The 13,435-nt window shown below is 48.1% G+C and overlaps 1 protein-coding gene across 1 annotated transcript; it reads left to right on the plus strand.

The window, feature by feature from the left end:
- Positions 1-357: 357 nt before the first annotated feature.
- LOC128901216 (phospholipase A2-like) lies at positions 358-13,130 on the plus strand. The gene is made up of 4 exons (XM_054183050.1): positions 358-428; positions 4,049-4,214; positions 9,884-9,990; positions 12,932-13,130. The coding sequence occupies exons 1-4, from the start codon at positions 359-361 to the stop codon at positions 13,093-13,095; spliced, it is 507 nt and encodes a 168-aa protein (XP_054039025.1). The 5' UTR covers position 358; the 3' UTR covers positions 13,096-13,130.
- Positions 13,131-13,435: the final 305 nt, after the last annotated feature.

The following is a 13,435-nucleotide window of genomic DNA, read 5'->3' on the forward strand; positions in this document are numbered from 1 at the left end:
CCGGTTGCAGGCTTCCCTTTTCCGCAGCTACTCAGAGGTTAACCAGGGTCTGTGAGCAAACAGCTTAAAGAAGGAGCCCAGCTTAGTGCCTGGGTGTCTGGGGCTGCCCCGGGGACCAGCCTAATGCCCTTCCAGCAGCCCCTCCCTCCATCCCTTCCTCCCTCCCAAAGGCGATGGTCAGCAAACAGGGACACCACACCGCCGAAGAGGGTGTTTCGCTTCAGACAGGCGCGGAGCCATGTCTATATAAACCCCGCAGCAGCAGCGGCCCTGGAGGGTTGTTAAGCACACCCTCGCCTCCGCTCCCTCGGCAGCCTGGCGAGGTGCCACCGGCCGTCCCGGCGGCTTGAACCCCGGCATGCAGGAGGACGGGAGCGATCTGCCCATGGGATCCCGCCTGCTGCTGATGCTGATGCTGCTTCAGGCAGGTGAGTACCACCTCTCCGGCCCTCTGCCTCCCCAAGCCTTTCCCCCCCACCCACCCTTGTCCCAGCACAGCCTCTCCCCTCGCCGTCAGCTTTGCCCGGTCCACAGCAGGCACTTCAGCGTGGTTTGTCCAAGTGAGAAAAAATCTCTGCTCGACTCTTTTCAACTTTATAGCGAGGGGCTGCGTTAAGGGAGCTGCCTGCCCGCTTCGCTTCCCTGGCAGTTTACAGAGCTGGGGCAGTGTAAACATGGGGGGGTCCTTTTCTTTTTGGGTAGTTTGTTTTCTGCTACAAAGTTGTTGGCTTCTGCGTTTATTCATAGCAGTACCCTCTTTTTACACCAGCGATCGTGGAGTAAGCCATTTTCAATTCATCTCGATTTAAAATAATTTTTAAAAAGCCTGTTAAAAAAAGCTTAATGCCTAAATGTTAAAATGTAATTGTTAAAAAGCCTGCCAACAGAAAGCCCCTACACACAGAGGCAACCCAACACTAAACCGGCAGGTCTGGGGTTATACCTGCAGTACAGTTTGAAAATAAAACCCAAAACGCTGCTTTAATCTACAGCAAAGGCTGCTCGTTTAAGCAGGAAATAGAAAGTGTAAATTGTCAGATCCAGCCCTGCTCACCTCCCCACAGGTATGTTCTCTGCTAAGGCGCCCCGTTAGTAGTATAGCTAATGAGTGGTCATGCTTCTAACAGGAGATGAGGCTCAGTGCCGGCTGCTGTGGACTTTTTCAAGGCTGTCCCAGCTGCATTGGTTTGGCTGCCTGGTGTAGAAAAAGCAATTTCAGTTCTTGGTGGAGTTATTAGCCGCGCACCTGAATATTGAAACGTACTTGCTGGGGCTGACCTCTCAGCCGCAGCGACCCGCTGTCAGCTCCAAACCCAGCCAGCTTTCAAAGAACGAAACGGCAACATTGGGGTCTGCCTGGGTGCCCACGTTATTTCAGGCTCTCGCAGAGTGCGCAGCCTGAAGCACCATCTTTGGGACTCAGTTCCCCTTGGGGCTTTCTCTCCGCTTTCATGAGCAGCCCTGCACTGTAATTACAGTGCCTTGATCCTCAGAGATATCCCCCAAAAGAAGAATGGCCTTTGTTTTCTTCTGGGTGAGGTGCCTTACCTTACACCAGCCTCCGCTGTTTTCAGCCAGCAGCCAACAGACCGAGCCTAGCAGTCCTGGCTTAAGAGGTCAGCAAAATACAGCTTAAAAAAAAAATGCAAGCTGCTCGTCAGGAGGCCTGAATGCCTACAAAGAAGTTTCTGTCTCCATTGGAACATTTTCAGGGTCTGCAAACTGCAACAGGTTGAAAAAAAGCATGATTTTTAACTCAAAATCCAGAGCAGCTCACTGCGTGTGATTGATTTCCCCTGGGGTGCCCAAGAGCTGAGCCGGCTCCTGGCCCCGGAGCCCCGGCTGTTTAGACAAGGGAAATAGGTTGTCTCTTTAGCCTCGAATAACACCCGCCTAATGCGTTTTTAGCATGAAACCTGAACACTCAAGCAGTGTTTAGGTGAGCAGTGTGGTTACTTTTTCAGGATTGTGCATTTTATCCCCAAGGAATGCCCTGGGAAGCACAAGGAGGCTGTGTGAAACCCCCCACGCCGGGACTGCCCGAGGTGCCGATTGTGGGGGCAAAAATGGCAGAGGGAAGTGCTCGTTCCTGCTGGGGGACAGAGCTGCAGAGAGGGAGCAAAGCCCCTGCCTCCTCCTTCATGGGAAGAGACCCTCCATGTCATTGCAGGGGGTTTGGGTCAGGCCAGGAGGGCTGGCCAGCCCAGGAGATGCGGGGAGAGGCCCATGGAAGGGGATTAGAGGCAAGGTTTTAAAAGGAAAGCAACGGTTTTAATAATAGTATTGAGTCCTCGGGTGGTTTAGGGGATTAATTAGCCCGTGTTTGCGCAGCACTTTGAAGAGGTCAAGCGTGCTGCAGCAGCCGGGGGCAGGTGGCAAAGCAACTTCGGTGGTGGGTTCCCAGATCCCAGCCATCACCACTGTATCCATCCCAGCCTGCCGCAAACCCCCCCGTGCAGGCAGGCGTCTCTTTTCAGAGTGACTGTGCACAGGTGGGACGAACGGACGGGTTGGGCAGCGGGTTTGAGGGGTTTGATGTTACTGGTGAGTAGCTTTGCCAGGTACCACATGGCAAGTGCAAAGCCCACTTGGTCCTTCACAGTAAACCCAGGCAATAAATACTCCCATCTATTGCTATCGTTAACGTGATAAGCATCAACGTTTTCAGCTGAGTGTGACCGAGGTTTGAGTTTTAGGGTCAGGGTACTCTAGATTACTATAACAGTTACTGCCAGGTAGAGCCTGGGGTTTCTAAAGAAGTGGCAAATTAACACGTGAAATCACACAGAATCCACAGAATGGCAGGGGTTGGAAGGGACCTTCGGAGATCATCTAGTCCAAACTCCCCCTGCCAGAGCACAACAGTCTTTGAAAGACTTGTAACTCAAAAAACTCCAGATGGGTTTGGGTAGCCATCCGCACACTTCAGCTGACACGGAGCTCCTTTTTTTTTATTTTTCCAAATTAATGCAGCCAACCTGATGTTACGAGTTAAATGGAACATAATAATGGAAGTGGGTGTAAATGTAGCCAGCGCTTCCAAACACTCAAAAGAAAGCAGATATACGTACATCTTGGCTAATGTAGGCACTCTATCCCTGACAAAGTATACCTTAAGGCTCGGGGACTTGTAGCTATCCCTGTATGCAAACTAATAGTACTGTCAGCTCTTTGCTGTCCGGAGAACAGGCTAAAATATGCTGACTTCTTGGGCAACACAGAAACCTCATTTTTTGCTGTAGAGCCTAGGTTAGGTCTGGTTGTGTGCTCGTCTTCTGCTGCTTCCTGTCTCGCTTAGGACCACGGCATAGCTAGGAAGCTTTCCCAGGTTTGGGAGCTCTGGGATGCAGTGGAGTCCAGCTGGCTCTGCATGGTGCTGGTGGTGGCCCTGCAAAGCTTAACAGTCTGGGGGCTCCGTGGTCTGCCCAACGAGGCATGTTGCTCCCAGGTGCACTATAGAATCATAGAATTGCTGAGGTTGGAAGGGACCTTTCAGATCATCAAGTCCAACCACCAACATAACACTGACAAAAAGCATCATTAAACCATATCTCTAAGCACTATGTCTACCTGTCTTTTAAATACCTCCAGGGATGGTGTCTCAACCACCTCCCCAGGCAGCCTTTTCTAGTGCTTGATAACCCTTTCAATGTAAAAATTTTTCCTAATATCTAACCTAAACCTCCCCTGGTGCAACTTGAGGCCATTTTCTCTTGTCCGATCGCCTGTTACCTGCGAGAAGAGACCGAGACTGATATAGCTGCAATCACACACTAGCACACCAGAGCTGGTTAGTCTTGCTTGAACCGAGCTCCCTCTGCAGAAATAGCCTGCTTGAGTATTTCTGTCCCTGCCTCCTGGACAGCCCAGCCCTCAGGTGAGGCCCTTGCAGGGTCCCCTTTGCGGGGTGAATGTCATGGCAAACCGGACTGCCAAGGCTGTGCCCAACCAACCAGTCATGACCAAAAAAATCCCCCTTTAAGGACTTTAAGAAAATCAGCGTCAGGTGCATTTAATCCTTGTGTGAAGCCATATTCTGTCTTTGCAGTTTGGAAAGGTGCTTTGGGAAAATCCCACTCACTGCACACCCGAGGAATCATCGAGTTGGCAGGAGCTATATCGTGTGGCACGGGAAGGTCTCCCTTGGCATATATTGGCTATGGATGCTACTGTGGACTGGGAGGACAAGGCTGGCCTAAAGATAAAACGGACTGGTAAGAAGAACCTCAACTATGTGTCCAGAAGCAGTGCAGATCTCCCCAGCCTTCCCTGTTCATACTCCTGTGACTCCATGGACTTGTTACTGCCTTGTGGAGGGGGAACTTGGGACATAGGAACAGCACTGGGGAATTGTGAGTGAGGACCCGCGTATCACTTGGGGTTTGAATGAGGGTTTAACCACCTTCTGGATGAGAGCAGAACTCTTGGGACCTTGTACTATGTGGGGTGGAGGGCAGAGGATGTTTATTCAAAAAGAGCAAGCCCTGCCTGAAATAGGGGGACTGACCAAGGTATTTGGAGGGTTCTTTCACCCAGGTCCTGAAAATGGCAGTGATGGGAATATTGCTGTTTATCGTCTGGAAGAAATCCAGATCATCGCAAGGAGTAATCAAACCTGTTGCCTTCATTGCCTGTTAGTTCACACTGAAACAAGGAAGAACAACAACAGGGCAGAGCATGGTGTTATTTTCCCTCTTCTTTGTCAGCGGGGAAGATGCTGGGCTTGTTATTCCCGGGGCTAAAAGCAATGAGTCTAGGAGGTGCTGCAGTCAAAGGTTTCTTTCTTGTACTTGGCGATTAACATACATGTAAATCTTGAGCATGGTGGACTCTTGTGTGCTTTGAGCCTGTTATTTGCAACCTTGTTTGGCTTTAAACCTCAAAGACGGAGCACACCAGTCTACCTGTTTATCTACAGCCAACAGCACAGGTGTTACCAATAAGCAAGCGCTGCTTTTAGCAGGGGTGAAGGCAGCGTGCAGCTCACTGGGAAGGAAACCAAGCTTTCCAGAATATCCAGCCACTGGAGACATTTCGCATTGCTACAAAACCAAACTTTTGATGAATGGGCAGGACAGAAAAAGGGGAAAAAGGGAAGAAAAGACGCCAGGGTTAAAGGCCAACTCCCCAGTGGGCATAAAAGAGCAAGTGTCCCTTAAAACTAGCGGAGATGTCTTCATTAGCGCAGCGAGAACTTTCTCTCCCAAAGCCCTCTCTTCACATCCCTGGTTTGTACCTATGAAACATTTCATCTGTGAAACAGTCATTATGGGACTTACAAATAACGAGTAACTGCCTCCAAAGTGTCATAGCTTGCAGGTGTAGAGACTACTTTTAATTTTCAGTCATATCGCTTGACCTGCTTATCACCACCTACAGCAGTGTCTATAAACATGATTATTATTTTCAATAGCCCTTTACCAATTCTCATAATCAAGCTTTTAAAATAAAACACAACTTCACTAATTTGGACTACTTTTACCGAAGGGCTGAGTGGAGTCACCTAAAAGCTGTTTTCCATAGATGTTGGGTGACCCCCAATTTTAGGTGGCTCTGGGAGATGCGAGTCGTCAGCACTCCTGAAAAACAGAAAAAGAGAGTAAAATATGGCCTTGTGTTCATCAACCAGCGTTTCTGCTGCCGTGTGATTTCCATGGGATGTGGATTTTATCCTAATGGCAGCAATGGAGGACTCTGCACCTGAAAATGCCTCAAAATACCAGATAGTTTGTAAAAAGGCAGCTTGATCCTTTTTTCATTATTATTCCTTAGCTGCATGCTTGACTGCAAAAAAAAAAACCAAAAAAAACCTCACACAAAAAGCCAACCAAACAAGCAAACAAACAAAAAAACCAACCTCGAAAAAAACAAACCAGAAAGGTATTCAGTGAGGTTCTTAGCAAGGAAGAATAGGCAATGCCCCATTAGATTTAGCCCTAAAAATTTCCATTTGATGTTTGCTAGAGGAATCTTCTGATATCTATTACTGAGAATTACAGCAAGGATCAGTGTGGTTGAGTACCTCATGCCTGTCAAACCGACCACATTATTTTCCTTATTTGCCATTCTAAAAAAGAAAGAAGCAGAGAGGCAAAACTACTGTCTGTGAGTGACAAGCACTGTTTGAAATTACTCACCCCCTTGACACTTTTAGGTTTGTTACTGAGACCCTTACAAAAGGAGTAATTTTCTTGTGAGTAATTTGGTCAATCTGTCTAGACAAGGCAAGAGTGCTTCTAAGCACCTCTCTTTTGTGGGAAAAGGGAAAAGGAAAAAAGCCATCGAATGGGTAATCCTTTTACAAGGTCTGTTCCACACACTGACTTTGATGTGGCGTTGTCAGTAATTACCTTTTCCTTTTTGTTCCACTCTCACAGTCCCATCACTTCAAGACATAATGGCATCTCTTCTGCATAAAGTCAATAGATTTGTTTCTCCTTCCCTCTTCTGTTCCCCGATGCTGCAGCACACATTTTGTAAACCAGGACCTGAAGGTGCTCAGCATCTCGCTGAAAACCTCAAATGCCGGTGGCATGTATGGCTCATCTAAGTCCTGAGGAACTCATAGGGAAGACTAAGATTTCCCCTCGGTGTCTGAGTTAAAGCAAAACAAAAGGACACATACTGGTGGCCGTGCTGTTAACGTGACACACACACAACGTGACAAATTCTTACCTTAATGGCATTTACTCAACAGCAGGGGTCTGGCCAGCTGGTCCCTGCAGGCCAGCCAGAGCTGTCTGTAGCCATTCGGGCTGTCTCGTAGCCCAGACATGATGAATAGGTTGCTTACTAACTAGATGACGTGGTTGTGTTTGTTTTCCATACCTGTTGACCAGTGCCCTGCCATCGTGTTGGCTGACTGTTTGCTTTGGTCTAGCTGAGCATTTGCAGGTTATTAAAAGCTTAACGCCACCCCCTGACCCGGGTGTAGGAAAGGGCATTTCCAGACAGGAGGGGATCATGTGAAGGTGGCAAAGGACAACGATAGGTTTCCTCAGTCTTCGTTCCCTGGCAGCTCTTTCAGCGCATCTGAAAGAGATGTTTGTAAAACATGAGACAAAGCCTTCTCGCTTTGTGTTGGTGTAAGCTACCTGTCACCCAGCTGCAGTTACGGGTATCATCAGGAACAACTGGTGTAAGCAGAACTGTGCCCCAAATCCTGCAGAATTTATACAACCTCCCTGATTTTGCCAAGCCAGCTAAGGAGCAGCGAGTTCTCACAGCTAGCTAGCACACCTCTCCGGTGCTCATTTGCTTGTCCTTTCCTGATTCACAGACCACGCTTTGCCTCCTCTGAGCTCTGTTCTCACTTCTCCTACCTCTTTTTCTGTTCCTTCCCTCTGGCTCTCCCTGAAGAGCAATTTCATTCCCTTGGCACACAGGCTCCTAACTTCTCCCTTTGCCAGTCTGCCTTCACATTGTTCCTCCTCCATCGTTGACACCAACTTCACCAATTTGACAACTGATTGACTCCCCGGGCCTCACAAACCCTATGATTTCTACAGCTGGCACTCCACCTCAGCTCAGCCTGATTCGTGGCTCTCCACCGTGGCCTCCTGTGCTCTGTGTCTCCTATATGAGACACCAATGATGGGCCTGCTCTGCTATCTGTCACCCCCCTGAGGGTGGATGAGGCTGTGCTGCAGCTTCAGGTATATTAGCCTTGGGCTACAGCAGCTCCTCCAGATGACACATGCCCAAATTGTAGCTCAGTGCCGTGGTCCATCCCTGTCATATCATATGACATGTTGTGTAGGGACTCAAACGTTGGAGAAAGTTGAGACTTTCCCACTCACCACAAGGCTGCAAATTCTTCTCTTCTGTGGCCTTTCACATCTAACCTCTTCAGGATAAGCCCAGGAGTGAGGTGTTACTGGACCAACAAATGTCTGACCCACAGCCTGTTACTGCCGTCATGTCCAACAGAACTGGTTCCATGGGATAAATAAAGTCTTCTCAATTACAGCAATTGCTGTAAATCCTCATGGGAAAGCTTCCAGATACATATATCCCATAGGGCTTAGACCCATTCTTTGAGGAGCTGGCATGGAAGGAGATAGTAGTCTGCTACTGCTAACGTACATTTCTAGGTTTCACAATGCAGTGAGTAGTCTGGTCGTAATCATCACACAGGTTTCATCTTTGCAAGCTGAGAAAAAAAAAAGGCATTTAGTTTGCCTTTTTCTGTGGGATGAAATTGCTACTTTTAACTACTAAACTGGGAGCTCAGTCAGTAGGGAAAGCACACTGGACTAAATGCAGCCTGCGTGTAATTACAGGGATTACACGAGGATGAATTTGATCTGACTGGTCTGATTCTGTTGTCTCTTTCACATGATTCACCTGATCTACTGCCAGTGATTTTATTAGAATTTGTGTCAGTGGTGGATCATCTTCTTTGCACTTAAAAAATTGCTATTTTTTTTCCTGGGTTTTATCACCTCATGGAGCCCACCAGCCCTCATATCCGTAAACCAGTTTCTAAAAGGGCAAAATCCTCCTGCAGCAGAGGGTGATGAAGCTTGTGATGTTGCTGGGCTCTCCAGTAAGGTACTGGTAGCTCCCGACAGGTGCCCAAAGAAGCCCCGCTTCCTGCACAAGGGACCTTTATCCTTCTTGCAGGGTTGTTCCACTTTTCCAGAGGGACATAATGATGGATCCCAGGCTTTTATTGGCTTTTCAGGTACACCGGCCTCAGGTCTTGAAGGTAACAATCGAGGTCTTCAATTGGATTTGGTAATCTATGGGCAATCAGCACAGCCATGCTCCCTTCTGGCCAGTTCACCAGCCTCTTGAAGAGATTTGCACCTAGGACTCAAGAGCTTCTCTAAAAGCTGACTGCTCTTCATTTACGCCTAATATCAGCCTTCTTCGATGCTTCCCAGTTAGTAGAGTGGTTTCTCTGTAGAGTCCCAGTGATCTTGCAGGGACAGCTTCTGGAAATGTAGGAGGTCACTCCTCTCTGGCTCCAGCCTCTGACCTCGCATTCTTGCTGAAACAGCCTTTGTTATTTGTCAGAGGACCTCTCTAAATGCTGAATCTTTTCTCGGTGTGTTTTGAGTCCCTAAACTACCAGAATAAAATTCAAGCGGGGTCAAGTTTTCCGTAAATTCTGAAATAATTGACAGTGGGAATTACCTCACTGACTAGTCTGTAGGACAAGAGTCATCAGCTGAGCTGGTCACCCTCAGCCCTCTCTATGGTCAATGAAACGCAATTGCACTTTCAAACGCAACGTTTTTCCCCTATGTTAGATCTCTGTAGTATGATAATATGAACTGTGCCCCAGACACGCATAAAGGGAGTATAGATCAACGTTTAGATGTAGATGTTTACGGATGTAGACGTTTATATTTAAGGATCTGAAGTTAACTGATATGAATTCCACCATTGAGGCTGATGAGTTCGTAGCCAGCCCTCAGAAACTGGATGGGCCAAAGAGCACGTGGCAGGTCCAGCTGAACTGAGGAGATGAAGCTGCTTGGTGATGCTGAGGAAGGCAAAAAACATCCCAACTCCAAAGTCTGGGATGAGCATAAGCCTAAGCTGGGGAGCCACGATCACGCACCTCATAGGAACGGTTCAGCCCCCTTTCGGTGGCATTACCGTGTATTGACCACACCTGCCTTTCTGAGGGTAAAAGCTTGGAGGAAAAAAGCACAGTGGTCATGGGAGAAAATATGGCAATACTGAGTTCTTGAGTCGTGTGAACTTTCACAGAGATGCCAGGGCGCTTGGTTCATCAACAGACGATTTAGTGACCGGCTGGGGCAAACATTGCCGTCATGAATAGTGTGTGAGCGGAGTAGTGCAAAAACCCCTGAGCAAAACATGCAGGATGCAGGAGGGTGCCCGAACTCTACCTTTTATTCTCTCCCAGGTGCTGCCACAGGCATGACTGCTGCTACGACAAGGCGGAGAAGGAAGGCTGCAGCCCCAAGGCGCAGCGCTACCAGTGGGTGTGTGAGCAGAACGCCGTGCGGTGCGGTAAGGAAATGCTCCCTCATGTTGGGTTCGTTTCGCTCCCTCCTCTGCAGGCACTAGGCTGACTGAAGAGCTTTGTGAGCCTCAGAGGTAGGTCTCTGTATGCTGAGCCGGTTTCAAAGCTGCTTTAGGCAGCGTCCATTCTCCTCCAAGCTCTCTGACCATCCCTTGCCTGGATCACCAGGCTTGCCAAGAATTTCTCGCTGGACCTAGAAGGAAGGCTGCTTCCAGGAAGGAAGGAAGGAAGTCCCGCTAAAGAGCGGGATTGGGGGCCATGGAGCCCACAATCCATCTCAGTTTGTCAGGGATGCAGATGCCCCTCTGGAGGGTCTCCACTCGCTCACATTAAACATGCCTGCTCCTCACCGATGTCTTCCCACAGCTCTGCAGTGGTCTGCAGGGGTGGTCTTCCTGTGGCAATTTTGGCCCTCCCTCCAGCAGGACCATTCACTTTTATACGTACCATTATGTACTGCTAGAGAAGAGCCATGCTATTTTGCATGGCTACAAGACAGGTTAAGAAAAGTAGGGTGCCAGCCTGCATCTCTGATGTGTGTGGGGCTCCAGCCTAAAGCCCGAAGGCTCCAGCGGGGATTTTGAAGCTTGCAAAATCAAATGCTCTCAAGTGTCACAGGCACAGAGTGAGTGTAGGCTGTGCTCAGCTCTACAGCTGGTACTCAGTCAAGAAGGTCTTGAATTGCACAGTCACAGCCCGTCAGTGGCTCACACCAGTTTGTTTTGACATACACCAGATGACTTGAGTCTTAGAATTTGTCACTTCTATTTCTAAGTCTCCAAAAAGTCCCTGATGGTAAAATCCATTGTAGAACACTTCGGAAGTTTGAAAAGAAACATGTGAGAGTAAAACTTGTCCCCATACCATCAAAGCCTGTATTGATAGTGGGGGTTGCCCCAAACCAGGTGCAGGACCCTGCACTTGGCCTTGTTGAACCTCATGAGGCTCACACAGGCTCACTTCTCAAGCCTCTCCAGGTCCCTCTGGAGGCCCGTCCCTCAGGTGAGTCAACCACACCACTCAGCTTGGTGTTATCTGCAAACTTGCTGAGGGTGCACTCGATCGCACTGTCTGTGTCATTGATGAAGATATTCAACCGCACTGGCCCCAGTATGGACCCCTGAGGGACACTGCTTGTCACCGATCTCCATCTGGACGTTGAGCCGTTGACCACTACCCACTGGATGTGACTATCCCTCATCCACCAAACAGTCGATCCATCAAATCCATCTCTCTCCAATTTAGAGAGAAGGATGCTGCAGGGGACCGTGTCAAAGGCTTTACAGAAGTCCAGACACATGACTGATGCCCGATTCCCTTCAAACAAAAGGGATGAAGAATTAAATTTCCAGGCATGCTTGCTTGGCCTAGGGTAATGATGTCCAGAAACTTCAGAAGCAGAACTGCTTGCACTGTCCTTTCTATGCAAGAGGAAATCAATGCCTGTTGCCTGGCACTGTATCACAAACAGGGAAATTAATTAGAAACTCATTTTACTTGGGACTTCTCCTCCTTTTGCTACTGTTAGGCAGCTTTGTTTGTGGAATGAAAAATATCAGCAAAACCATATTTTTCAGTGCAGGGGTGCTATCACGTGTAGGCAAATTCCATTCAATAAATATCTGGAATATAGAAAAAGTTGTAAGTTGTGGGGGCTGGTCAAAAAATTCATTCTGCTCTAACAGAAACGACTGCCAAGCCAGACTCTTGTACTCTCATTAGATGGACAGTGCTTGGCATGGCATAGGAAGAACTCCAGGAGCAGGGAGCAAGGAGAAAATCAGGCAGGACTGGTAAAGAAAAAAATGGAATTAGTGCTGAGTCTTCATCAGTGGGAGCCTTGAAATGCTTTTTACTGATAAACATGTGATTCTTCAGGAAAGCTTAAGAAATATGGGCTCTTCCTATTTATCAGATACAGGGTTGACCCAGCAAACTCCAGTGAAATCTGGAAGGATTCCTCTACTCACTGCAGTTAGTTTTGGAGCAAAGCCCATGTGCACTGGCATGAAGTTACACTTTAAATTTTGCCCAGTGCAGGGTTTGGTGAGTGTTAGATAATCCATAGCAGCAGCCTCAAATAAATAAGGCACTCCGCTTTTAAGTAATATTAGCCCAACGGCTGCATTATAGCCACCTATTGGTGGGATGGGGTTCATTAACCCCAAATCGGTCATTTGCACCGTAGCCACCTAAGCTAGTTGCTTCGATGTACCTTATGGTCCTTACCTAGTCATGTAGTCATATAAGTGCATCATAAACAGTTCCATACGTATAATTTTGATCAGCTTCTTTAGCTGCTGACTCACAAAAATCAGGTGCCTGACCCTGCTGCAGAGTTCCTTGGCTCCTCTGCCGTGATCAGAGAGAGATGTAAGAGCACCTCATGGAGCACGAGTGAAGGACGCCCGGTGGGGGCTTTCATGCCCCCAGGTTTCCGCATGTCCCTCTGGGAGATTCTTCCTTTCAAAGCATCATTTTTCCTTTTGAAATCAGTTTGATTTGCACAGGGAGGAGCTGGAAGGGAAATTGACTGACTGAGGGAAAATTGAATATTTTTAGCTCAGGCTAAGCAAAAATAATTTTCTTTTTTAGCTTCAGACACTGAACTAAACCCCCGTTGTTCACACAGCTCTAGAAGCGGGGAGTGCTCTGTGCTGGGCAGGTTTTTATAAGCATTGCCAATTTACACTTAGCTGCTACTTTCTGATGCTCTTGGTCACAAGTAAGGTCAGACCTGTTGCCAGAGACAGGACAGGGGAGGGTCAGATCCACACACAACACAACACGTTGGTCCTCCTCTCTTCCTGCTCCCACAGCCTCTGTTCCCTAAGAATTGTGTTGTTAGGGAATTGTTCCTCTTAAAACTGTTGCTCGCCTTCGTCCGATACAGAATCTCTCATTCTCTGTTCACATTTTCTTTTGCAGATAACCTGACAGACCGATGCGAAAAAATGGTGTGCCTGTGTGACCAAGAAGCAGCCAAGTGTTGGGGAGCAGCCCCCTACAACCCACACTTCATCCTCTGGCCAGACTTTTTATGTGGACAGACTCATCCCACCTGCCATTTCAGATATGGGGGGCCGGAATAGGTCTTTTTAGGACTTTTCTTCTAACCCTTTGAATCTGAAGGGACTGGAATAAAATTTTACCTCTTTTACCAGAGCTAACAATGGTGTGAGAGAATGTCTATCAGGCCAGGGTTCATGGGGAGGAGGCACAGGGGAAAATATAGGTTGCAGTAAGGAGAAGATCCTGCTCTGATCGCCGCCTTTGCAGAAAGAGAGGGTTCGGTCTGCAGCGCAGTGAGAACACATTACCCGTCACCAAATGGCTTTTTTGCCCTTTCACATTGCCTGACTTTCAGCTCCCACACATTTGCACATGATCTGGAAAATATGTAGAGACTTCTGCTGGACCGGTTTGTAAAAA

The sequence above is a fragment of the Rissa tridactyla genome, chromosome 1, assembly GCF_028500815.1.
Source record: "Rissa tridactyla isolate bRisTri1 chromosome 1, bRisTri1.patW.cur.20221130, whole genome shotgun sequence".
In the NCBI taxonomy this organism is placed as follows: Eukaryota; Metazoa; Chordata; class Aves; order Charadriiformes; family Laridae; genus Rissa; species Rissa tridactyla.